The sequence below is a fragment of the Komagataella phaffii genome, chromosome 2 (assembly GCF_000027005.1).
Source record: "Komagataella phaffii GS115 chromosome 2, complete sequence".
NCBI lineage: Eukaryota > Fungi > Ascomycota > Pichiomycetes > Pichiales > Pichiaceae > Komagataella > Komagataella phaffii.
In genome coordinates, this window is record NC_012964.1 from 19,307 (window position 1) to 41,842 (window position 22,536).

General features: G+C 41.3%; 13 protein-coding genes across 13 annotated transcripts; 2 read left to right on the plus strand and 11 right to left on the minus strand.

The window, feature by feature from the left end:
• Positions 1-81: 81 nt before the first annotated feature.
• PAS_chr2-1_0011 (ATPase of the ATP-binding cassette (ABC) family involved in 40S and 60S ribosome biogenesis, has sim) lies at positions 82-2,082 on the minus strand (the record flags this gene model as incomplete). Its single annotated transcript, XM_002490845.1, has 1 exon — positions 82-2,082. The coding sequence occupies one exon, from the start codon at positions 2,080-2,082 to the stop codon at positions 82-84; it is 2,001 nt and encodes a 666-aa protein (XP_002490890.1).
• Positions 2,083-3,461: 1,379 nt separating this feature from the next.
• On the minus strand, positions 3,462-5,384 carry PAS_chr2-1_0012 (Ferrioxamine B transporter, member of the ARN family of transporters that specifically recognize sid; the record flags this gene model as incomplete). The annotated part of the gene is made up of 1 exon (XM_002490846.1): positions 3,462-5,384. One exon carries the CDS (start codon positions 5,382-5,384, stop codon positions 3,462-3,464), a length of 1,923 nt encoding a protein of 640 aa, XP_002490891.1.
• A 416-nt stretch (positions 5,385-5,800) lies between these two features.
• PAS_chr2-1_0013 (Hypothetical protein) lies at positions 5,801-5,992 on the minus strand (the record flags this gene model as incomplete). Its single annotated transcript, XM_002490847.1, has 1 exon — positions 5,801-5,992. The coding sequence occupies one exon, from the start codon at positions 5,990-5,992 to the stop codon at positions 5,801-5,803; it is 192 nt and encodes a 63-aa protein (XP_002490892.1).
• A 2,707-nt stretch (positions 5,993-8,699) lies between these two features.
• On the minus strand, positions 8,700-9,953 carry PAS_chr2-1_0014 (Fe(II)-dependent sulfonate/alpha-ketoglutarate dioxygenase, involved in sulfonate catabolism for use; the record flags this gene model as incomplete). Its single annotated transcript, XM_002490848.1, has 1 exon — positions 8,700-9,953. One exon carries the CDS (start codon positions 9,951-9,953, stop codon positions 8,700-8,702), a length of 1,254 nt encoding a protein of 417 aa, XP_002490893.1.
• Positions 9,954-10,812: 859 nt separating this feature from the next.
• On the minus strand, positions 10,813-10,950 carry PAS_chr2-1_0015 (uncharacterized protein; the record flags this gene model as incomplete). The annotated part of the gene is made up of 1 exon (XM_002490849.1): positions 10,813-10,950. The coding sequence occupies one exon, from the start codon at positions 10,948-10,950 to the stop codon at positions 10,813-10,815; it is 138 nt and encodes a 45-aa protein (XP_002490894.1).
• Positions 10,951-12,703: 1,753 nt separating this feature from the next.
• PAS_chr2-1_0016 (2-deoxyglucose-6-phosphate phosphatase, similar to Dog2p, member of a family of low molecular weight) lies at positions 12,704-13,390 on the plus strand (the record flags this gene model as incomplete). The annotated part of the gene is made up of 1 exon (XM_002490850.1): positions 12,704-13,390. One exon carries the CDS (start codon positions 12,704-12,706, stop codon positions 13,388-13,390), a length of 687 nt encoding a protein of 228 aa, XP_002490895.1.
• An 89-nt stretch (positions 13,391-13,479) lies between these two features.
• On the minus strand, positions 13,480-14,889 carry PAS_chr2-1_0017 (uncharacterized protein; the record flags this gene model as incomplete). Its single annotated transcript, XM_002490851.1, has 1 exon — positions 13,480-14,889. One exon carries the CDS (start codon positions 14,887-14,889, stop codon positions 13,480-13,482), a length of 1,410 nt encoding a protein of 469 aa, XP_002490896.1.
• A 1,731-nt stretch (positions 14,890-16,620) lies between these two features.
• Positions 16,621-16,806, minus strand: PAS_chr2-1_0018 (Hypothetical protein; the record flags this gene model as incomplete). The annotated part of the gene is made up of 1 exon (XM_002490852.1): positions 16,621-16,806. The coding sequence occupies one exon, from the start codon at positions 16,804-16,806 to the stop codon at positions 16,621-16,623; it is 186 nt and encodes a 61-aa protein (XP_002490897.1).
• Positions 16,807-17,897: 1,091 nt separating this feature from the next.
• On the minus strand, positions 17,898-18,092 carry PAS_chr2-1_0019 (Hypothetical protein; the record flags this gene model as incomplete). The annotated part of the gene is made up of 1 exon (XM_002490853.1): positions 17,898-18,092. One exon carries the CDS (start codon positions 18,090-18,092, stop codon positions 17,898-17,900), a length of 195 nt encoding a protein of 64 aa, XP_002490898.1.
• Positions 18,093-18,191: 99 nt separating this feature from the next.
• On the minus strand, positions 18,192-18,721 carry PAS_chr2-1_0020 (Hypothetical protein; the record flags this gene model as incomplete). The annotated part of the gene is made up of 2 exons (XM_002490854.1): positions 18,192-18,337; positions 18,640-18,721. 2 exons carry the CDS (start codon positions 18,719-18,721, stop codon positions 18,192-18,194), a joined length of 228 nt encoding a protein of 75 aa, XP_002490899.1.
• Positions 18,722-19,163: 442 nt separating this feature from the next.
• Positions 19,164-20,333, minus strand: PAS_chr2-1_0021 (Hypothetical protein; the record flags this gene model as incomplete). Its single annotated transcript, XM_002490855.1, has 2 exons — positions 19,164-19,849; positions 20,273-20,333. The coding sequence occupies 2 exons, from the start codon at positions 20,331-20,333 to the stop codon at positions 19,164-19,166; spliced, it is 747 nt and encodes a 248-aa protein (XP_002490900.1).
• A 599-nt stretch (positions 20,334-20,932) lies between these two features.
• Positions 20,933-21,748, plus strand: PAS_chr2-1_0022 (60S ribosomal protein L7; the record flags this gene model as incomplete). Its single annotated transcript, XM_002490856.1, has 2 exons — positions 20,933-21,037; positions 21,119-21,748. The coding sequence occupies 2 exons, from the start codon at positions 20,933-20,935 to the stop codon at positions 21,746-21,748; spliced, it is 735 nt and encodes a 244-aa protein (XP_002490901.1).
• Positions 21,749-21,808: 60 nt separating this feature from the next.
• On the minus strand, positions 21,809-22,252 carry PAS_chr2-1_0023 (uncharacterized protein; the record flags this gene model as incomplete). Its single annotated transcript, XM_002490857.1, has 1 exon — positions 21,809-22,252. One exon carries the CDS (start codon positions 22,250-22,252, stop codon positions 21,809-21,811), a length of 444 nt encoding a protein of 147 aa, XP_002490902.1.
• Between the last annotated feature and the right edge of the window lie 284 nt (positions 22,253-22,536).

The window sequence follows — 22,536 nt, forward strand, 5'->3', positions numbered from 1 at the left end:
ATCATGCTCTCCAGCTTGAAACCCCATGTGAATAACGCCAGGGATAGAAATATTTAGTACACCTGCTCATTTCATTGCAGATTATGCTTTATAATCTGCGAGATCCAAAATCCTTGTTCCCACTTTCTCGGTGAAATACCTATCGTGTGTTGCAGCAATAATTATGCCCGGGAAAGTTAACAGGGCATCTTCGATGAATTCTAAACTGGGAAAATCAATATGGTTTGAAGGTTCATCTAGAAGAAGAATTGAACTTCCCCGCAGGATAAGTTGGCAAAGCTGCGCCTTACGACGACAACCGATGCTCAAGGTTCTCAAAGAATTCTTCAAATCGTGCCACGTGTAGATTCCAAAGTTGCGCAAATTTGTTATAGCGTTTGCGTCGGTAGCATTGATGGACGAATCTTTCTTCAGCAGTGAAATCGGCGATTTGTCTAAAGGCAAACTTTCTTGCTCTTGATCTAAGTATCCAATCTTTGCATTTCCACTAATGGTAACACTGCCCTCATCTGGCTTTATCAAGCTCATAATGATTTTCATCAATGTACTCTTACCTGATCCATTTGGCCCTTGGATAATAAGCCTATCACCCTTACTCAAAGTAAAGGATATATTTTCAAAAAGGGGGCTTTCAAAGGATTTGGAAACTTTGGAAACTTCAATATTCAAGATCGAAGCGCTAAACGCGGGGCTATCCTCAAAATCAAAAGAAATATGACGTCTCTCGGGAATAACATCCACCAAATCATCCGTCAACTGTTCAACCTTGTCACTGAGCTGCGCAAACGCCCTATTGACACCCTTTTGCGCTCTTTGCTCCTTGTTATTATAACTAAGCTTGTCCCTGTCTGTGCCTGACCTAACGATCCTACTTTTTACTTTGCCCTTAGCCTGGTTGGCTTTCAGTGTCAGCTTTTTTAATTCCTTTTCCTGGTGCTTTCTCTCTTCAATTTGCCTTTGCCACCTTTTGTCCTCTTCCTCTACGTAATGCTTGTATTGTCCTTTGAAATGAGTGAATTTCTTCGTATGAGGAGAAAGTTCAGAAATTCGGTTCGACACAGCATTGATCAAGCTACGGTCATGCGTAACCATAACAACACCACCATCAAAGTTCTTCAAAAAGCTTTCCAGCCATTCAATACCGCGCCAATCCAGACAGTTAGTGGGCTCATCTAACAAAATAATATCTGGCTCCAAGATACTGAGTGCGCATAGCATAACTTTTGTTTTCTCACCACCACTGAGAAACTTAAAGGGCATTTTGAGCAAGTCGGTAGAAAGTCCGATATGGTTGGCTTGCTTGAATGTTTCATGGCCACCCAAGGTATTTAATTCTTGGAGCCACTCGGAAGCGAATGGTTTGTGGGGTTTCGTTAAGAATTCATCAATGTCTGGGTCATATAGAGATCTCAGTAACGTAACGATTGCCAAGTCGTCACCACTGACATCTTCAAAGTGCTGAGGAAGATATGCAATTCTTCCCTCGATGACCACTGATCCTGAATAAGTGTATTCTTCAATCCCGCTGATGAGTTTCAGAAAAGTCGTCTTTCCGGACCCGTTGTCACCAACGATTGTCACCTTGTCCCCCAAACTCAGAGAAAAATCTAAACCCGCAAACAGGCATTTTTTCTCAAAGGATAAATCCAAGTTGCACACAGAAATTCCAATTGTCCCGCTGCTTGAAACGAAATCCCTATAATAAATACCATAGCCATGAAGTGGCGACAAGGAAGATTTGAGTAATTGCTTTTCTAACTCCTTCTCGGGAAGATTTTCTTGCGATACCTTTTCAACATTTACAAAGGGCGAAGCATTCTTGCAAATAACGAGCTTAACAGGCTCACCGTGCTTGTCTAAGCACACGTCAACGTGCAATGTCTGCGATTCGGGGCCTAGAGAGCGTACGTACGACAGGTCTGCCCCATCCATACTCACATCCAAGTCCTTGTAATGTTTTCCGACCCCCTGCGCATTGTTCAGAATGACCTCTGCTTTTAGTTTTTTTGCCTCATTGTAAATAATTACATTATGTCCACCTTGTACTATCAATTCGGTCCTTGAAAGTGTCTCCGTGTTCATAGACAGCGTCAAGACTACATGAGTTGATTATATTAGTGCGGGTAAAAGTTGGGCAGAACACGCCAGCTGTCCAGGGTCCAAATTTTCTCACATACTTTTCATTCCTTTTCTGACACTGAACCAGATCTGTCCATCAAAAGTGAGAAAATCAAACTGAACACGAGTCAATATAATTAGTCACCAAACATGAGAGAGTGGTTATGAGAATAAAATTTGGGTTCAAGGTGAAGGACTAGTTTTGGACCGATCATTAAAGGATTGACAACAATTTTTGAACGCTGCCCGTTGACACAGCAGATATTTCTTAGAAGGATGAAATTGTAGAAATAAGACTTTGTATTCAGAATAACTGCTAGAACCTGTCACCAGTCTAGGAATTGGATTCAACGTGAGTAATGGTGCCGGAAAGAGGGTCAATGAGTCTTCCCAAAACCCAAGCAAGTCTTTGGTTAGTAGAAGCGTATGAACAGACCCAGCTATCTCCCATAAACAAAATGTGAAAAGAGAATTGTCGCTTGCCTTTATTGCAAGCTGGTTGATGTGGTTCTGGCTATTTTCACCACGCTTTTTGTCGATACAAAACGAGAATGAGACCTCTTACACTCACTGGAACTCAGATTTTATGGATGAAACATACTACTGCTGTAGGAGACTATCATGTAAGATATTCATCGTGCACAGTTTGGTAGTAAACTTTTTATATGTTTTTTCGGTTATTTTGCTAAAATTGTGTATTAGGATTGATGGCAAGAAGCAACACTAACTGAGAAAGGTGAAGAATGTGCTCAATTCTAAACTCTTCGAGCCCACATGAAACGATGTGAGGGTCAGATAGTTTGATCAATAAAATTATTGAAGTAACATTTGCCATGCTTGACAAAAAAGTTACTTGATTACCATAATCTGACAGCCTCAGCGACGCTAAATGGTCTTGAAACTTTTTGAATTTTCTCTGAGACTCGGACACTTTGGCGACCTAGAGATGATTAAAGTCTCTAAAGACTGATTGGGATCTTTCACATTGAAGCTGGAGATATTGTGCCTGTCTAGAAAATTTTTTGAGTTGGCACTTATTTTCTTTTTTCTTGTTGCTGAAGACCAGTTTGCTCTCACTTTTCTCGTTGAGGATTCGTTCAACATGTTCCTTGATCTTTTCAATGCTATGATCAGACTAGAAAGTTCTTTCTAATTAGTTGAAATCGGGAGTCGTATCGGCTGCATGCCAAGGAACGAATAGCTTTCAAATTGGACTATTTTTTGCTTTGAGACCAAGATGGTCAGATAGCCCAATCTATTGATTTTGAGAGCGATGTTGAAACTAAATATACAGTTATTTCAGAACATGAACTTGGATAGCCTTTCTAAAAGCATTTTATATATTACTTGCGCTCAGGTTCAGTACTTAGACTGTTCTTCTCTTTTGAAGCGGCGCTAGTGCCATCTTTCTCTTCCGACAGATCAGAAGCAGATGAAGAAGAAGATAAGTTAGAAGATATGGTATGAAACTGTGGTCCTTCACCGTTCTTTCCAGTAGCTGTCCTCAATACCACTTCTCCATTGTCGTCAACATTGACAGATGTTCTCTGTGTTGGATCAAAACCTTTAATAAAAAATACTATAATGAGAGCTGGTAGAAGGAACCCGAGTGAAATGTATCCTTGTTTCTGCAAAACCTCCCTGTACGCCCTATCGATAGCCTCCCTTTCTGGAGTCCCTTGTTTGTATCCAAGTGCAACCTTGATGCTTCCAAAAATACTTGTAGCACTACTTTTAGACCCTTCTGGAAGATACTGTGTCAATCTTTTGATCACAAGTTCGTTCCAAACTGACGCTGCGATCGAGTTTCCGATTACCGCACCCATTTGGCTAAACATGGTAAACATTGCAATGGATGGAGCAATCTGTGATGGATCTGAGTTAGCTTGCACTGAAATTATTGTTGGAATGTTGTAGAAACCTCTTCCAAAACCTTCGAAGACTTGAATTACAGTCCAATGAAGTTCTGAACCAAATTGACCATTGTGATCAGAAAGATAACAAAAGAATCCCTGAGTAATAACAATCAAAGATATTCCAGAAATCATAAAAATTTTTGCTGTCCTTGTGTATTTTATCAAAATACCGACCAGGACCGAACCCACCAGTTGACAGACTCTTGAGGCTCTGGTGATTCTGGCAGCTTCACCAACTGTAAAGTGACCTGAAACTTGCAATACGGAGGAATAGTAAGCCCCCGATGTCGAACTATTAATAGTATCAAAAAGTGGCAATGTGCATGCCATCAGAACCGAAGGATTTTTCAATATACTCACACTAATGAATGGTCTTTGTGGGAATTTAGAGAGAACCCAGAAAACGAATATCCCTAAAACAACAAATCCAAGAACCAAAAGGACAATAGTGGTGGCTTCATCCCAATCTAAAATCGATGCAGAACCTGTGAGGGTAAAGGGCAGGAAGAAGAGGGAGAGTCCAGCAAGCATCAGCAAACCTCCAACAATGTCCAGCTCAACATACAACAAGTGGGCCAGTTTCTTGTACCAACTGCCCTCAGGAAGGTTTAAAGAGGCCTTAATGTTATGGGTGATACCATACTTTTGGGCTTTCCTATCCAATCTCCACATAATAAAGATCAATGGAGCTAGAGAAACAGGTGTAATAATAGCCCACATTCCATAACCCCATCTCCAAGTGGAGTGATCCAACACTTTCTCTGCCACAATAGAGGAGATGTAAAGGGTAGGAATGGAAGCAACAGCTGTTGGCAGAGCGGTCCACAATCCTCTATTCAAGATCTGAGTGGTATCAGCCACAAACACCTTCTCCATCATGACATAAGAAACTTTACCGATGCCCAAGAAGATTTCGGAAGCCAAGTACATTCCAACGTTCTTAGAGGCAGCAAACATAATGTAAGTAGCGATTAGAAAGATTAGGGCAATAAAGAACCCTGACACCCTGCTAAAGCAGTCTGCTATTCGGGCAACAAATGGAAGCGTAATGACACACACAATCTTGTAAACGACTGCTGCCGTAGTTAACATAGAATGCTGTCTGAACGAGGATGTGGCGTATGGAGTGTAAGATTTAACGGTGACTCCGCAGAACTGGAATACAAACGCAGCAAAGAAAAGGGCAGCGTAGGCGACTATAAGGGACTTTTTTGACCAAGCATGACGAAGCATTTCCGCACGAGCAACACCAGGGAGTACTGGTATGTGGGCTTCTTCATCAGTAGTTTGGCTTTCCGGAGAACTTGACGGGCTCTCTTTCCGATTCTTGTTAAAAATATTAAATTTCATTTGCTATATAAGCAGATTGACCTAGTCAAACGGTGATGTAAAAGCCGGGTCGTGGCATTTTATAGTTTAGCATCAAAGGAAAAGTTTCTTACTTGTGGAGTTAGAGCGTTGTAACCTGCAGCAATATCATGCAAGTCGCTGCATTTTTCGGCCTCCAAGATTCGAAACAGCCAAAGAGGACCACGCGAGAAAAAGACCATTTAAGCATAATCAGCCAGTATCAATTAATTAGACTCTAATAAATCATATGTTTTATGACGGAAAGCCCCTTAATATGGCATACACTTATCACGTACTTGCTTGGCAGGGACCCCAAAAAGTATAGTCCCATTATGGTGTCTGATTATGTGCGACGTGGGAGTGCTGTCTATCCAAGTGTCCATAATCCGCAACCCAACGACTTGATCCAAAGGATGTCAATAACTCAGACCGGAGTATGCCATGTGACCCTCGGTGAACTTGAATAAAGTTTTATACATGTAAGGATACTTTTGTCCAGTTCCCGTGACTTTGCAATCTAGGAGTGGAATTAACGGTTCCCGAGAATGCCAAGAAGATCTGTCGGATCTGATCTTTAAATTTTTTGAGAGCAGCAAATGAAAGAGCATTAATTCCTAAAGCGCGAACAATCAGCCAAGGTAAGTCTAAACATTAGCCAATTCTTGCAGATAAAACAATGCAGGGACATTCGACACATTTTGCTTTGCATTAAATTAATTGGTATTATTTTATTAAGCAATGACGCCTAAAATTTTTGATTGAGGGAGGAATGAACGAGCAAGACAAAAAAACATCCATGGTTATTCTGGCCTACCGGAAGCCTTACCAATGTTTAGCATAACTGAAACTCTGCATCTAAAAGTTTCAACTAACAATCATCTGACTTAGGGTCGAAGAAGATTTCGTACACAGTAAATATTGCCTAAAAACGATCTTGATTATTGTCTCCGGAGTAAGGGAAGAAGTCTTGGAACATTTGGAGTCAATCTGAATCCGTATAGAGTCGGTAATACCTTCTCGTCCCATGGGTTGCAAAGAATAGATTTAGCATCACTGAATTTCCTCTACGGTAGATCGATTGATCAAAGTTATCAGCAATTACAAACTGAGATAAGATCGAATAAATGTAGACATGTCCTGAAAACAAGTTTGGATTCAAGGCTGCTCCGGGAACCCCACAAATACGAAGTAGATGTAACGAAGGTAATATTGATGCTATTCAATGTTAATAAGCGTGTTTCTAACTTTGCAGGAGTTGTAATGGCGGAGAAAAGTTATGCAAGTTTTCTATCAATTTACTCTCATTCTTACCCAATGACCTTTTTTCATGAAACTTACAGAACAAGTAACCAGTAGAAATGGAAGTGACTGCAATGATGAGAACAAACTTTTAGGACGCAACGATAGATCATCGCACTTGTCCAGGTACTCGTGTCTCAAGTTTGCAACAGTTTATTCACATCATCACTTTTATTGCAAATGTTTCTTCAGTTAATTATCATAAAACGAAACCTGGGGTGTACGCAATGCAATGAGCCTTCAAGTAATAGAAGTTAACGATGCATTAGAGGCAGATTCAAACAGCCCGTTCTTGAATGTACGTGTTGGTAGTTTCAATTCAAAATTTAGAATCTTTTGACTTAAAAACTAAGAAGTTATGTTCCTTGATCATCATACCTATGAAATCAGGGCCTTCAATGGTGAATCTTTAGTTTCCCAAAGCATTAACATTTTTTCAGCCGTAATTCCATAGCATTTCAAGTCCAGAAGGTTCGTGATTGATTTGTCTGTCTTTACAAGTATACTATTTGAGACGCTAAAAGGCTTGAAGCGATTCGGAGGAAATGGTCATTTAGTAGCTAAAGATGATAGGTTTTCCACAAGTGCTCTTTAGTACAAAACTAATCTTCCATACTCGTCAATGTGAAATCACTTTTGTTCTGAGAGTTGTTGCACGCTTCGATCGTTGATAAAAAGCGAAAAAGACCATAGCATATGTGACAACACAACAAAAAATATACAAAATACAGGGAGCTACTTCCAGATTACAGCTGCAACAAGGCAACAGCATTTATGTTAATCCAATTTCGGATCCTTCTTGGCGTTTGCTGAGATAGTAGAATATACGATAGGTGAGCTTCCATGGCAGCGATAAACTGTAGCGCTGGAAGGATGGATCTTTTAATGAAATACATTGGACAGTTGTAACCAAGCTTCAGAGAAATTAGAGGTCTTTGAAACTGGAGAATTGAACTTTTTTGTGGGGGGAAGAAGTTCAAGGTCAACTACCTATCCTAACGTATCACTAGCAATCTTGACCCCGAAATTGCTCAAATGCAATTGAGAGAAGTTAGATCAGTGAAAAAGTTTCTAACCTGTCTTCAACGAAGTTGAATGAGAAAAGCACAATAAAACGTAAATCTCAAAGAAGTCTCTTTTTCACAATTAGTTAAGTCCTTTGGAACAATTGTTGATATTCCATTCTCTTATTGAAGACAGGGATAGTTCGTAGAACAGTTTGGAGCTTCCCAGGCAGTCGTAAACAATGACAAAAATTCGATCATGTTCCTACTCTAGGAGATAGTGGAGTACATTTATGCGTGTCTCGACCTCTTCAATAAATCTCAGGTATGCTCGAAAGGACTATATATCAAGTAGAAGATGATCTTTGCTTCTTCTACCGAACTGCAAGGATCGCGCTGCATACAGTTTTTGAGACTGCCTGACACGACCGTTAGACGGACTTGAGAATCGCGTGTCGTAAACTAACAAAGATCCCCTACGTTGCAACTGGAATGTTAGCCAGGCCTTCTAAACTTTCACGATTTAGTTCCCTAGATAACTGTTATTGTTTGTGGCAGTCTGTATTATTCGTAAATATCCCTGGATGAGCGGTAGCGTTTCAGTCGGCCTCCAAATTTTTGGTCAGTGAGCAAAGCTGTGGGCTACGAGCGTATAAAGCAATCTTAATAATCAAACTGAAAGCCTCCGGTTAGCTACCTGAGAATGACCCATCTAATGCTGTTTTGAATTATGGTATGCTAACTTATTTACCGCTTGAACAGCCTCAGACAGCAAAGGTAAAGATAAACATCATACAGAATCTGGAGTACTCCACGCGTTGCGTTTTTCAGTCTAGATCAGCAAATTCAATTGACAAATCCCTAGAATTAAACTTAACAAGAACGATACGAGAACAAAACCTTAACTGCAGATTCATACACTATGCCATCATCAACCTTCAAGATTGAATCACTCAGACTCCAAACGATTTCATGGTATTACCAAAGTGATCAACTAACTAAGGTACAAAAACTAATCCAGGTTTCCCAAAAAGATTTCCTTCAAGTTTGGAATACCGTCTTTATACAGATCCTCCCATTCTTCAACAGTTCTTTCCCTTCCATTAGGAGACCAGGATTCATACTCTTCTTTTGAACCTACTGGCCTTTCAGCAAGAGGGGTGATTCGGAAACAATGTCTTGCAGGATCATCTTCGCCGAAGTCATTGACAGCTGAGTGAAATACTCTTCTGTTATCCCATGCAACCACGGTTCCTGGTTCGTATGATGCACGTAGTTGCAGGTCCAAGGCAGTAGCAATGAAACGCTGAATGAAATTCAAAATCAGATCACTTTCTTCCTGCTTAAGTCCAACAATTTTTGTACCGAAAGCTTTAGCAAAGATAGATCTCTTATTTAAAACAGGGTGATACCTAATTAATGGGTGAACTGTTTCAGATGTAAACTTTTTCCGTTGAATAGAACCCTTTTTCAATGAATCCTCTGCTTGGGCGCGGGCAGAGTGGATCAAACGGAGGCCATCCAAAAATTTCTGGAAACTTGGCGACAATCGTTCATAGGCCTCGATAGCGTCGGCAAACAAAGTGTCTCCTCCTGCCTCTGGACCTTCTATCAGACCAAAAAAAGTGATTCCAGCTGGCTGTAACTCGTAGGTAACATCCGAATGCCATCCAGGAGCGGAAATTTTATTTCTAAACGTATTAGGAGGGCCTGCTCTCTTGAAAGTGATATGGAATTCGGGGTATCCTTCCGGAGCGCCTGATGTTTGGTGAATATGAAGGGGACCAAAGTGTTGCCCAAATTTCTTGACTTCTCCCAAATCCTTATCCCGCAAGTCCTGATCTCTAAATACGACAACTCCTCTCTGAGCAACGAAAAGAGCCAGATCATCTTTCTGATCAGGGGTCAATTGTGAGAGCTGCACCCCTTCCACTTTAGATCCCAATTTCGGAGTGATGTTGCTGATCTTGTGGGCTCCTCCTTCAGGAAACAATCTCTTGAGGCCAGGGTCTGCAAAAAATCCACGGTCAACGTGGCTAAAAGGAGGCTCATCTTCAAAACTCAACTTCGGATCCCAGGTGGGTAACCATTGAGGATAATTGGAAGTCTCCTGAGCCTTTTTCGACACTGTTAACACTCCATCCTCTCTAACGATATCTGAAGAAGGTGAGAAATGGATCGCATCGTCAAAACGCCAAATATTTTTTTCGTACTTAACAGCCTTGCCTTTGTCTTCCACTGGAGAAGGTTTTATGGATGCAGACATGATTTCTTTTTCTAGTAAAATGTACTGTGATTGAGGAAATTATTTCAGGGAGTATATATATACTCACAATCCTACCGTTGAATTCGGATGCCATATCGGCTGGGTGCACCTTCTGATAACGCAATTATGGCTTCAAGGTCCTAATCCGTCCTAATGTTTGTAAATCGAGCCATACTTATTATCACAAAAATTACGTAAGAATGATGAAAAGCCGACCGTTTATTGACTTCTCTTACTTAGCCAAACACCGACACTGTGGTGTCTTGACAGCTTCATCATCTGACTTTGAATGTGGGGAGTGGACCGTCGGGTCAGAAACCATCCAGCCGTAGGTGGCTCGTTCTGTTCTGCTTACGCAAGAAAGCTCTATTGCGCATGTTAAGTGCCATAAAAGATACTTGCGGTACCCCACAATAGATAACTGTAACTCAAACTCCTTTTGAACTTAATGATCGCTTGATTCAGTAGAACCAATCCAAACCCAACTGATACAACGTCGGTTTTCAAGGAGACTAGCGAATTATGCTATTCTTGCTATTTGTATGTTCTTTATGGCCGATGAGCTAATCGACTTTGTAATTCTAGGAAGACTGATAAACTATTGTTGAAACTTTTATTTGAAGAAAAGTACACACAGTTGTTTGCTGTGTCTTAATTGCACCGCAATAGTTTATCTATTTATCCAATTTCTTGTATGGAATACAGTATGGATACTCTAGCACCAAAAAATTATCATTTGTAAATACAGTCCTGGTATTAGATCTGTAAATGAGATAAATTCTCAGGCGTTGATGTGTTTGGTATTAAGTAATTGATGTTATGAGATAATTGCTCATCAAAATTTTGGTTGCGGCCATATCTAGCAGAAAGCACCGTTTCCCGTCCGATCAACCGTAGTTAAGCTGCTAAGAGCCTGACCGAGTAGTGTAGTGGGAGACCATACGCGAAACTCAGGTGCTGCAATCTCTTTTTTTGCATTTGGTGACGATACTTTCATCGGGATCTAGTCCAAAACTGCTACATCTTGTGTTCGTTTCTGAGAGATCATTCTACTCAATGCGACAAGATCGTTCGGTTAAGGTAATTGATGTTCAGTTTTTCAACTTCAGATTTACGGTTGAAAGAGATTAGAGAACTATCTTGTTTTGATGCTTAGATCGAAGAAACAGTCCCTAGAGCTGTATAGGAAGGCTTAGAGCTGTATCGAGAGGCACAGACCTTCCGGGGATCATTTTATTTGCCTTCTTCGCAAGGGAATGACAGGAGTGGAGTCTGTAAGTAACCTACTAGAATTGCTAGTTACATTGAAATGACGACCATGAAATAAGCAAACAATTTCAATAGCCCAGTGCATGTTCATTCTTTCTCCCCGTCAATATCAATGAATGACCAACCGGATCTCCACCACTAGGTACAGTCTGTGGTATCTACATTCTTCTTAGTTGGCTTCTTCGAGACGAACCTGTACGAACTTATAGCCATGGGTTTGGGTGTGCCTGGTATACGTGAACACCAACGTTGCAAGTGCGGAATTATCACCAAAACAGTGTAACAATTTATCCCCAAAGAGATCAATCTACTTAATAGATGCTCTCTAGCTTGAAAAAACCCTCTGGTTGATAATCATTCCAAGTTGTTAACCAGGGAAGAACGCATATATAGTAATATGCGGCTCTTTTAACTTAAGTTCAAATACTCTTAATATTTTCAAATTTGGTGTTAGATTTATACCAAGCACACCGCTGATACCGAACCGTGGTAAATGACGAATGCAAGGCCATAATAGCAAACTCGACGGTTTCACCATATATTGGCTTTTGCTTTCGTCATACAGCACCCTGGCCCAAAAAAGAAAAAGAAAGGCGGTATAGGCCAATTGAATACGCCCTATGAAATCATGAAGATCTTCCTGCTGTTTTTACCCGTGAGATGTTGTAATATCAATTATTAACCTTATTTCTGTTGTCGTAATAAACATCTGGTATAGTGATTGGTCTTTTTTGAATAAGATCTACGTATGTACTAATAGTGCTGTTCCTAGCATACCTACAGAACAAGTACCGTATCTTTATATGTTGAAACTCTGCATCCAACAGTACTAGGAAGGTGTACCTTTTTCAACCCATATTGACAGGTTTCGTGGACTTAAAGGTACCAGTTAGTGGAAACACCGAAGAACGATATGAAGATCAATTTATATATCATTTGACTTGTCAAAATTATTCTATTGATAACACGTAAGCTGAGCTAATATCTTCTACTTCGTCTTCCTCATATCTATCATATTACAATAAAGGTCGGCAGGTTTGAAAACGAACTAAACGAACTACAGCAGTGCCCCCACCTCCCCCTCCCAGAAAATCCGATGCCTATCCCACAACATCTCATCTGTACACATTAGGGTCCATTCAAACCATTTAGCTTTTATTTTTCCGCGTTACTACAGGCCGGTAGCCAAGACGGTGAATTCATTTCCCTTCAAATCATGAGGTCAATTACCCTTGCATAAGCGGATCTCAGATATCCAACTGCCCACATTTGACATCCAACCAACTTCGGGATTCTCCCGATTCTGTCTGCTCGTAGAAAAAAAAAAAACTTCGCTATCGCGCACTGATTTCTGGGACATGTCCTATTATGGCGGGCGTGGCTATCCCGTGTCCGCCAACTTTGTCAGGCTATAGGGTGCATTTTTTTAGAACTATAAAAGATAAGGACCCTACTCAAGTGAAAACCATCAACAAACAATAATGGTTTCAATTCCTTGCGATCTCTGCCTATTCGATCTTGATGGCACGTTGGTACTCAGTACCAAGGCTATTGAGAAGGGATGGGAATCAGTCTTCAGTGAATACAATGTCAACTATAATATGGAAGAATTTCTGCAAAACAACCATGGTGTACGAACGGGTGACTCGTTTGACCGTTGGTTACCACAGATAGATAACACAAATTCGAAGGCAGGAGATGAGTTCGAAAAGCGCATTTCCATCGAGTATGCAGATCTCGCAGAACCCGTGCCTGGCGCACCACAGCTTTTGAATTCCATACCCAAGGACCATTGGTTAGTCGTTACTTCAGGAACTCCACTCTTGGCCAATGGTTGGTTTTCCAAGGTATTAGCAAAATTTGGCGTCACAAAACCTGAGATCTTCGTCACTGGTCAGTCCGTTTCAAACGGAAAGCCTCATCCAGAGCCCTACCTCAAAGGATTGGCTCTTTGGACTGAGAAATACGGAAAGAAACCCGCTCATCCCATAGTATTTGAAGATGCCCCAAATGGAATCAAAGCAGGAACTGCTAGTGGATGTACTGTTATAGGGATAGCATCATCATTTGGAAAAGAAGTTTTGCAAGCTGCAGGGGCTACATATGTTGTTCAAGATCTAAGCCATGTGAAGTTTCACGACAATACTTTAGACATCGATAATTTGTAATCGGTCACTCTTCCATTATGCACTAATTTAAAATTTGTATCGTAATATATATATATATAGAATCATAATCCATTTTCGGCTAAATAGCATCATTGAACTTCACTGTAGCTTATTGGATTCTTAAGGTTGTTAATCGACGGAAGTGCTTTTTGACCACTGGCAACTAATTGTGTTTGATGGTACGAATCAGGTACAACTGTATTGCTTACAATGCTTTGAGGGTTTGTAGACCCGTTCATTCCAGGCAAAGGTGTGGCTACCAGCTTTCGCAAAGTCCCAGATCTACCAGTACGATCATTAGAGAATAGAGTTGGTTGCTCTACTACTGGCAATTGTTGTGCAAGTGCAGCTTCGTTGGAGTTTCCTTTAGGCATTGCAACCATGTAGGTCTGTGGAAATTGTGAGCCATCGAACTGTGGATGAATCTGGGGTTGAGGATGCTGCTGAGGCTGTATAAATTGATGGCCTTGAGTGCTTGGAATTTGTTGGTACTGAGGAATCATACCGTGTTGCATTGTGTTCACCTGTTGGTACTGAGTCTGCATGGGAGGACTGCTTTGGATATGCATTTGCTGATACTGTTGCATTTGGGCTGTGTGATTGTTCATGTTTTTCTGGGAGTTAGACATGGGCACTGGAACAGCTGTTGATGCTGAAGGGTACTGAGCGTAGTATGATTGGACGTTGAGGCTGTGCGTTTTCATGGCTTGCTTGGCTTTACATGATGGACAGTTTTTCTTTGAAGATCTACGAGGAGTATACTTGTAACCAGGATATCGTTCGGCATGACGACGCTTTTCTTCTTCAGCAGATTTATTCCAGTAGGATTTTTCCTCAGGAGAAAGATTGCGCCAGCGACGTCCCAGCTCGCGGGAGACCTCTGGGTTTGTTCTAATAACATTTCCCTCCTCTAGAAGGGCCTGATGGTTCTTTTGCCGGAATAGAATAAATGCGTTGCGGGGTCTTGGAATTCGATTGGTACTATTTTTACAGGAGCATTTTTCATAGAGCTTATTCTGGTCAATCTGAGGAGGTTGAGGTGGAGGTGGCGGAGCAGGTACCATCTGCGGATACACAAACTGAGTGCTCATACCTTGTGGATATAATTGTCCGGGCATTTGGGGAACCGCCATCAACTGGGACGCAACTTGGGAGGCGACCTGCGACTCGGTACTGTAGTAATACTTTGGTTCCTCGGGGGGATAGTTGGCACTAACGGTATGAAAGTTGGGACTACCGCTGGCTTTACCATTAGCGTTGTTGAAACTATTAGCATGACTACCAATGTTTCCGTTATTGGATTCGTCATTGTTATTATGAACAGAAGTTAAAGGAGTGCTAGCTGAGGAGCTATGTTTCGCCGTCGGAACCATCCCGTTTGTGGTTCCAACTGATGAGCCATTTTCGGAGGTGATCTCATTTTTCATGCCCATGGAGTTCATGGGCATGAGATGGCTGAGCGGAGGGAGGCTATTCGATACCTTGTCCTTCTCGTTCATCTTCAAATGGAATATGCGGATATGCAAATATGTAAGAAAAAGAGTTTGGAGGAGGATGAAGGAATGAATGTGCTATATAAACAATTATGTATGATGCATGTGTGTTTTGTTGAATCAACAACCGTCGTTTCTTTTTCTGAAATGTTTACTGCGATTTAGACGTATACTGCATGAAGTGTTTGCTATGCGCCAAAGAATTGAGGAGACGTTATGCATTAAAAATGCATATTTCTGATTTAGGCAATATATGTGGGTTGCTATTGGCCAGGCAATTCTAAGCAAAAAAAAAACTTGCTTTACAGTTTTTCTTCAATAGATAAGTTGAAGAGAAGTTTCATAGACAATGTAACTAATATTATATCATTTTTCAGTCAAAGAAGATGGGGTAGTGAAGCTGATTTGATTTGTCTGGTACCATCGCACCCCCTGGGATTTAGCACCTGACACAATAGCCTTGCACATTAATCTTGGTAGAGGCTGCATTATTGTTGTATCATACAGGTACCTTTATGCAAAGTTATGTATACTAAGCAACTACGGTTTAAACGAGGTGAGGAATGCTAGATAATAATTATGAGAAAAAAAAACAAAAATCTTGGATGTTGCTTGCCCTTCTTCGAGAATAATGCTAAGCAGTGTCACATCATGTATGAGGTAACATCTGTGCATATTGATGTTCCTTTGGTACCAATTTCCTAAGGGGAACAGATGCGCACTACGATAATTTGCTCAAGTGAATACCACAATTCTTGTCCCAATTTCGTGACAGTTCTTCGAAATGAACATTTCTTAAAAGCGAACATTTGTGAGTATTGGTTTGATAGCTTTTTCCTTCGGATTTCGCCATTTTTTCAATTTTTGATGCGCAGATGAACCCTCCCGAGGCCCACGGCAAGTGAAAATTACATCATGATCGAAATTGCTCAATCCAGCAACTCAATATACATTATGCATATACCACAGAATCACTAATGCGTTGCCCGCGAATTACTTTGTTCAAATGAGAAGAGTGAGGCTCATTTCAGTGGATATCTCGGACTTAGAGATGTTTTTCGTTCACTTGCTAAACAATAGGTGCTTTAATCTGTCCCAGGAAAAGCAATTGTGTTTACTCGATTGTCGTGGGAAAGACTTTTTCTTTTGATAGTAGAGCAAAGGAATGCGCACCCTCGCGCAAGTGGCATTCACATAATGCAGTTACTCTCGCATGTTGTTTTGTAATCGAACGAAAGTGCCAATGCAGTTCCTTCAATCTAGCCAATTTACCGATTGTTAGAGCAGCAAAAGAGTGGTACTATTGCTCTCCGACTTGAAATTGACCACTACAATATGTCTTCTTAACGCATTGGTTACTGGATCGGTCTCGACTCGTAATGTTTAATTCCGTTTGAATTAACCTGCATTCAACAAAAATGCCTTCTGAATGAATGACCAGTCCTCAACATGTAATTCATGCCGCCGAGAATTCCAAAGGAGGCAAATTCCAAATAGACCAAATGATCGCCGCCATTCTTGAATAATCTTAGCTAAGCCTTGTAGCGGGCAGGACTTTCTGACCTAAGTTACTAAATCAAATGTATGGCGTCACGTAGCCCCGGCGTCCTCCGGTTCGCAGGACCCAAAGCCTTCAAACAAGCTTAAGTTTCTTTGAAGAACTTTTGTTTAGAAAGGTATCTCATCTATTCTCCTATGATCCGTGCTGGGCAGTCAATCTTCTTGTATGCCAGGTTGTCATCTAAAAATAAACAGGTATCCCACTCCAGTAGACACTTGATCTGGTTCAAATTCAGAAAAGGTGACAGCAGACATTGTTGATTTCTTCAGAATACTCTCCAGTATAGCCTCTGCAAGAAGAGATGAATCTCTGGATGCAATAGTTAGCTGTAGAGCCTTGTGTTTGAACAACCTTGAGGCCATCTGTGTTGAGCAAGGCTGATAAAATTCAGGAACATACCCAAAGCTTGGCACTGTCACGTAGGTCCACTATTTTTGACCGCTACCAAGTCTCCTTGATAAAGCCCTTCGTTCATGGTCCTTTGAGGCCTTAGTGACTCGTTTGAACTTGAGTTCCTATCCTTACTGGAGTGAAAAAAAGCCAAGTGTCCAGTGGATCAGTTTTGCCGAGAACGAAACTTGAGCAAATACTTCGCCCACATATTGCAGACGTATATTGAGGCAAATATCACACTAACAACATTTTTACGATCCATCTAAACCTCCAGGCTATCCTTATGGCAACTGGTTGGACGATGAAGACACCTTGGAGACTCTCTTGGCGATAATATCAAGCTGATCATTGTATCACGGTGATTAAACTTGAACCTATCACTTTGCAAAGTTGTTTCTGACTTGAATGAAGCTTTGTCCAATCCAAGCTAAGACAAAATCCAACAATACATCTGCGTAGCAATCTTGTCATGGAACACTTTCAGAGTTAGATCCATCAAACGGTTGGCAAATGTGATTCTGTTTGAGTGACTTCTTTCAGCAATAGCTTCTCATCTTATAAGATCAAAAAGGATCTATACCTGTGGAATCTCAAAAATAGTTTGAATACCCTCCACATCTTGCTGCTTTTTGCAAGGATGCTACGTATAGGGAAGAAACTAAGAACCTCCAATTGGGTTATAGGAATACAACCTTCCTTGGATATTGTGACTTCAAAGAACAGCTGCCCTTTCAAAAATCGTGCACAGCTTCATTCTCCTTTCTAAAAAGGAAACATCTCATTCCAGTCAGTATGCTATTGTGTCCAGATACTGCTATGAGTATTTACTACGTTGATACCACCTGTAGAAGAAGAGAAGATAGGTGAAGAGTTTTCATCGCTGAATGCCACTTCACACTATGTGTACAACGAAGTAAGTCTCCTAGGTATGAATGACCATTCAGTTTTACGTCGAATTCTGACAGTGGACAGCTCTTCTCAAGAGGTTTCCCTAAAAGAAACCCAAAATAACAACCTTCATGGGTTTCAACAGTCATAGTCTCCCAATAATGACTACTGTTCAGTATTCAAAAGAATGTGCTACACCCAACAGCTGCGCAACAACTTGAACTTTGAATTTTTCCTTCAACAGCCGATAAAATGCTGAATTTCTGGGGTGTGGGTGTCGTCCAAGAAATGCTGAGATCACAGGACAGATTTTAAGGGCAACGACAACATCCTCAAGAGCCAGGTTATTGATACAACAGCACGACATTCACAGCTAGAGCAACACGAAGCTTTAGAACGTGTTCTGGGCTCTTAATTAGGATCTTCATACCAAACATGGTCGTCCTCTTTGCTTTCTTCCTACAAATCAGATCGTGGCCTCAACATTCATGGACATGACTTTTCTGTATTTGGGTTGATATTCCCAATGAATTGATCTGCCAACAACAAAACGTGATCTTGCTATACCTGAAATGTTGGGCAACCAGCAATAGCTAGCAAAAATGGATCTGGCTATATCGCATTCAGTTTTATCTCCTATTAAAAAGTTACTGAAGTCAAGGATAAATTGTGTGACGCATCACAGCGTATCACCTGCCTTGCCGTTGCATCTCAGCCCCTAGGGTGGTTCCAGAAAGATGCATGACGGCTAGACTGAAAGTTGCTTCCACAGAAAGCATATGGAACGGAACGGTTACAAATTTGACGACTCGAAAACCCTGTGAGCCATCAATGCAGGATTTCTAAACGAGCCTGTAAATCAGCAATCTCAAACCAAGGACAGAACACCAAAAGCTACCAGCGTCCAAACTCACCTTTTTGTAATGCGACAATCAATTTAGAAAGATCGCAGGCTTCTGCTTTAACCTTCCAAAACTCCCCTGCTTTTGCTCTCATAGTCTTACGAAGAGTCAAAGTGCGGCAGAAATGATTCCAAAAGAGGGTGAATGGGACCCATATATGGGAAGGCGAGAATAGGTCAGAATCATCACCGACACAGGTCTCAACGTTAAATAAGGAAGTCAATCACTTTCGGACAGCCTCTGCTCAATGACTCAGAGGAATGTAGTAAATATTACACTGCATCGAAGAGAAAGAAAGGCGAATTGCTGATGTTAGAACAACTGTGAGAACGACAGAAAAAGAGGGTGGAATCACCTCCTGGAATAGTGGGGGACTAAAGAAGAAAGTTCAAGCATAGTTTACACTCTAGGGCTGCACGATCTACTAACGACAAGATTAAGATGATAAAAGGTGTAACAAGAAAACAAGAGCATCGTAACACGCGGCAGAAAATCTGAGGAATGCAATATCTATTGATGTATAGGCGTAGGCCGTGTTATTTGAAACATCTAATGATAGACTTGACAACTCTGACAACCAGCTTCCAATCGATGGAGGAGCCTGAAGAGGCAGATTGCTGTTGTGGTGCTGATTGTTGCTGTTGTTGGTTGTAAACCCCAGTAGGAATAGCATGGGATTGGGCGTACTGAGGCTCCGACGACTGTTGGCCCCAAGACGCAGGTATCCGTGAAGGTTCACTTAAGTCAACTTCTATGACTCCTGCATTCTTCTTGGAAACCTCATGATGAAGCCCAGCCTCCTCACACAACTTTTCAACAGCAGGCTTTAGTTTGGCTACTCCATCAGTAGAATGATTTCCTTTACCAACAATAATGCTCAAACGCTTTTCCCCACGCTGTACAGCGGCACTGATTCTTTGTTTGACAATGTACTCAGCTTCTCTCACATAGAGTCCGTGCAAATCGATTTCGTGGTCCTCGCTGTCAGCATTATTCTCGACAAATACATACTCTGCAGCTTGACGGTTGTATTGGTCCGCCTGTGCCAGATACTCCTTAGCTTTTACAGACAGCTGGTGGGCTCGTTCCCCATCACCAGACTGATATGCCTCCTGGGACTGCTTAGACAGCTCGGTTCTTCTTTTATGCGCCTGATCTGCCAAACCCCTTAACCTAACATACTCCTTATCTGAGGAGTGATTGTAGTCAACTTGACCATCGGCTATGGACGGTTAGTATCTAACACTGAAGCCAAAGATGGCTACACAAATTACTTACGTGATACATATATATCAGGACGGTTCCCTACAACTGGAGCGACACTCATCAGCCTTGGATGAAAGCAAGATGTCGATTAATGAATGTTCAACTGTAGGAAGACCAAAACACTATTGTCGCGCGAAATATCCATTCCGTACTAAGATTCACTAGCAGCAGCGTTGGAGTACTAATTCCGTTTTGATGCTTGCATTATAATGAAATAGTTTCAAGAAGGATTTTAACGACTTCTTACGAACGCAACAATCTGCAAGGCGCTATGAGGTATTTTAACACGTAGATTAGGATTTATTTTGCTAGTTACGGGGGAGATATCATTAGTTGAAGCTCGAAAGGAAGGATGCCTAGAAGCGCAAGTCGTAATTACCTGACGGTGCGGAAGACCTGGCGTTAAGTTTGAAGAAGCATCCTAATTTGTCGTCCCACATTGTTTGTGTGATCCTGTAAGTGAATACCTGGCTACGATCACTTTCTCAGGTCAAAATCTCCTCTATGGTGTTGCCCTAGAGCAAATCACATGATATATTTTGTTCTTTTTTTTTTTCCCTTTTATCTCGTTCCACGCCCATTTTTTTTGTGTTCGCGCGCTCTCCTCCTCCATCCTGAAAAATTTGTTCAATCTTTTACCTGATATTCTTTCCCGTATACCAACCTATTCACACAAAATGACTCCAAGGTAAGTTAGGCAACAAGAACCCTCAGTTCAAGAATGGTGACTCGATCACATCTTTGCCATTTCAAGATCAAGAAATAGCTGAAGTTTGTCGACCAGCTTTTGCAGTAAAGCTTATGCTCTAACATGAGAAATATGTGGCCATGCCCAATTTCTTCTGTCGATCTCATTCTGCGAATGACGGTGTCAGTTCGTAGCTCTTCCCATACTAACAGTTTTTTCCAGAGTTCAGAAGCCAGAGACTTTAGTCAAGAAGGAGAAAGTCGATGAGAAGACTGCCCAAGTACAAGCCGAGTACGCTAAGGCTAAGGCTGCCGTAAGTACCACACCAAACTGGTCTAATAATTCCTTTTCATGCCTCAGAAGACCACCAGCAAGTATTTGCTGATGATACCAATATTCAATCGACTAGCTTTCGGGCAGTGTTGTCGTTTTGTTAACCATCTTTCGGGACTGAAAGTAAGCTGGTAGTCTGAGAAGTGGAATCGAAATTTGTAGATTGTCTGAAATTTTGTTTCTTTACTAACATCATGTTTCTAGTTGGACGAGGAGAAGAAGGCCATCATTTCCGAGAGAACTGCCAAGTACTACGAGGAGTATGAGGAAGCTGCTCGTGTTCTGGAGAAGGCTAAGAGCGACGCTGCTGCCTCTGGTTCATACTTTGTCGAGGCTGAGCCAAACTTGGTCCTTGTTGTTAGAATCAAGGGTATCAACAAGATTGCTCCAAAGCCAAGAAAGGTTTTGCAGTTGTTGAGACTTTTGCAAATCAACGCCGCTGTTTTCGTTAGAATCACTAAGGCCACTGCTGAGCTTTTGAGATTGGTTGAGCCATACGTCGCTTATGGTTACCCATCTCTGGAGACTGTTAGGGAGTTGATCTACAAGAGAGGATACGGTAAGCTTAACAAACAAAGAGTTCCTTTGACCGACAACGATATCATCGAGAAGGTTTTAGGTCAATACGGTATCATCTCCATTGAGGATTTGATCCACGAGATCTACACCGTTGGCCCAAACTTCAAGCAAGCCAACAACTTCTTGTATCCATTCAGACTCTCCAACCCAGACGGTGGATGGGGTGTCAGAAGAAAGTTCTTCCACTACATTCAAGGTGGTGCTACTGGTAACAGAGAAGAGCACATCAACAGCTTGGTCAAGAAGATGAACTAAACATAGTCTTACCAATAAATAGGCCTTAATTTGATATGTATAACACTATTGTTATCGCATTTATTTTTGGGATATCCAATCGTTGAGTCCGTACTTGTTACGAGCTATCTCGATGGCGTAGAACTGTAGACGGACTACGAAAATAGTTCCTTCTTGGTCGTACTCTTTGGAACTGTCAGTTCTGAGCAAGGTTCCAAAATTGAAGTCGTCGATCTTTTCTTCAAAAGGTTTCATGAACTTTCTCCATCTCTCTTTACCGCTCAGAGATTTCATTTCGTCCTCATTGATCTTGCTGGCATATTCTGGATTTTCAAACTCTGGAAAGTCCTTCAATAAAGCCTCAAAAATCTCATCATCGTAAGGAGTAAGCTTGAGTTTTGTGCCAGGAATTTTGGTGAGAAGATTCCAGTAAGTTTCAGCTTGTGTCACTGCCTTGACAGCAAATTGCTTCTCAATATCGTCCAAATTTTCAGCTTCTTCGGCGTTAAAAGTACTTAAACTCATAGTTCTTCTGATCTGGTATGAATGGTGTACGGAAAAAGATGGAACATGAGAGTTTTTTGAAAATGTGGAGCCAGTCACGTGACCCAGTTTCAATACATAACCTCTCAAGTTGTGTAGCTCAATTAGAATTTACGACGGTTGGGGTCTAAGATCTGTTGATCAAAAGGTTTCCAAGTAGCAAGTGCTATCTACTGAACAGTGGAACCAAGGCAGTATGAATCTGCTTGCTGAAATCTTGAAAGCCTGATAATAAGCTGCTGAACAACGTTTGGTTCACTTTGAGT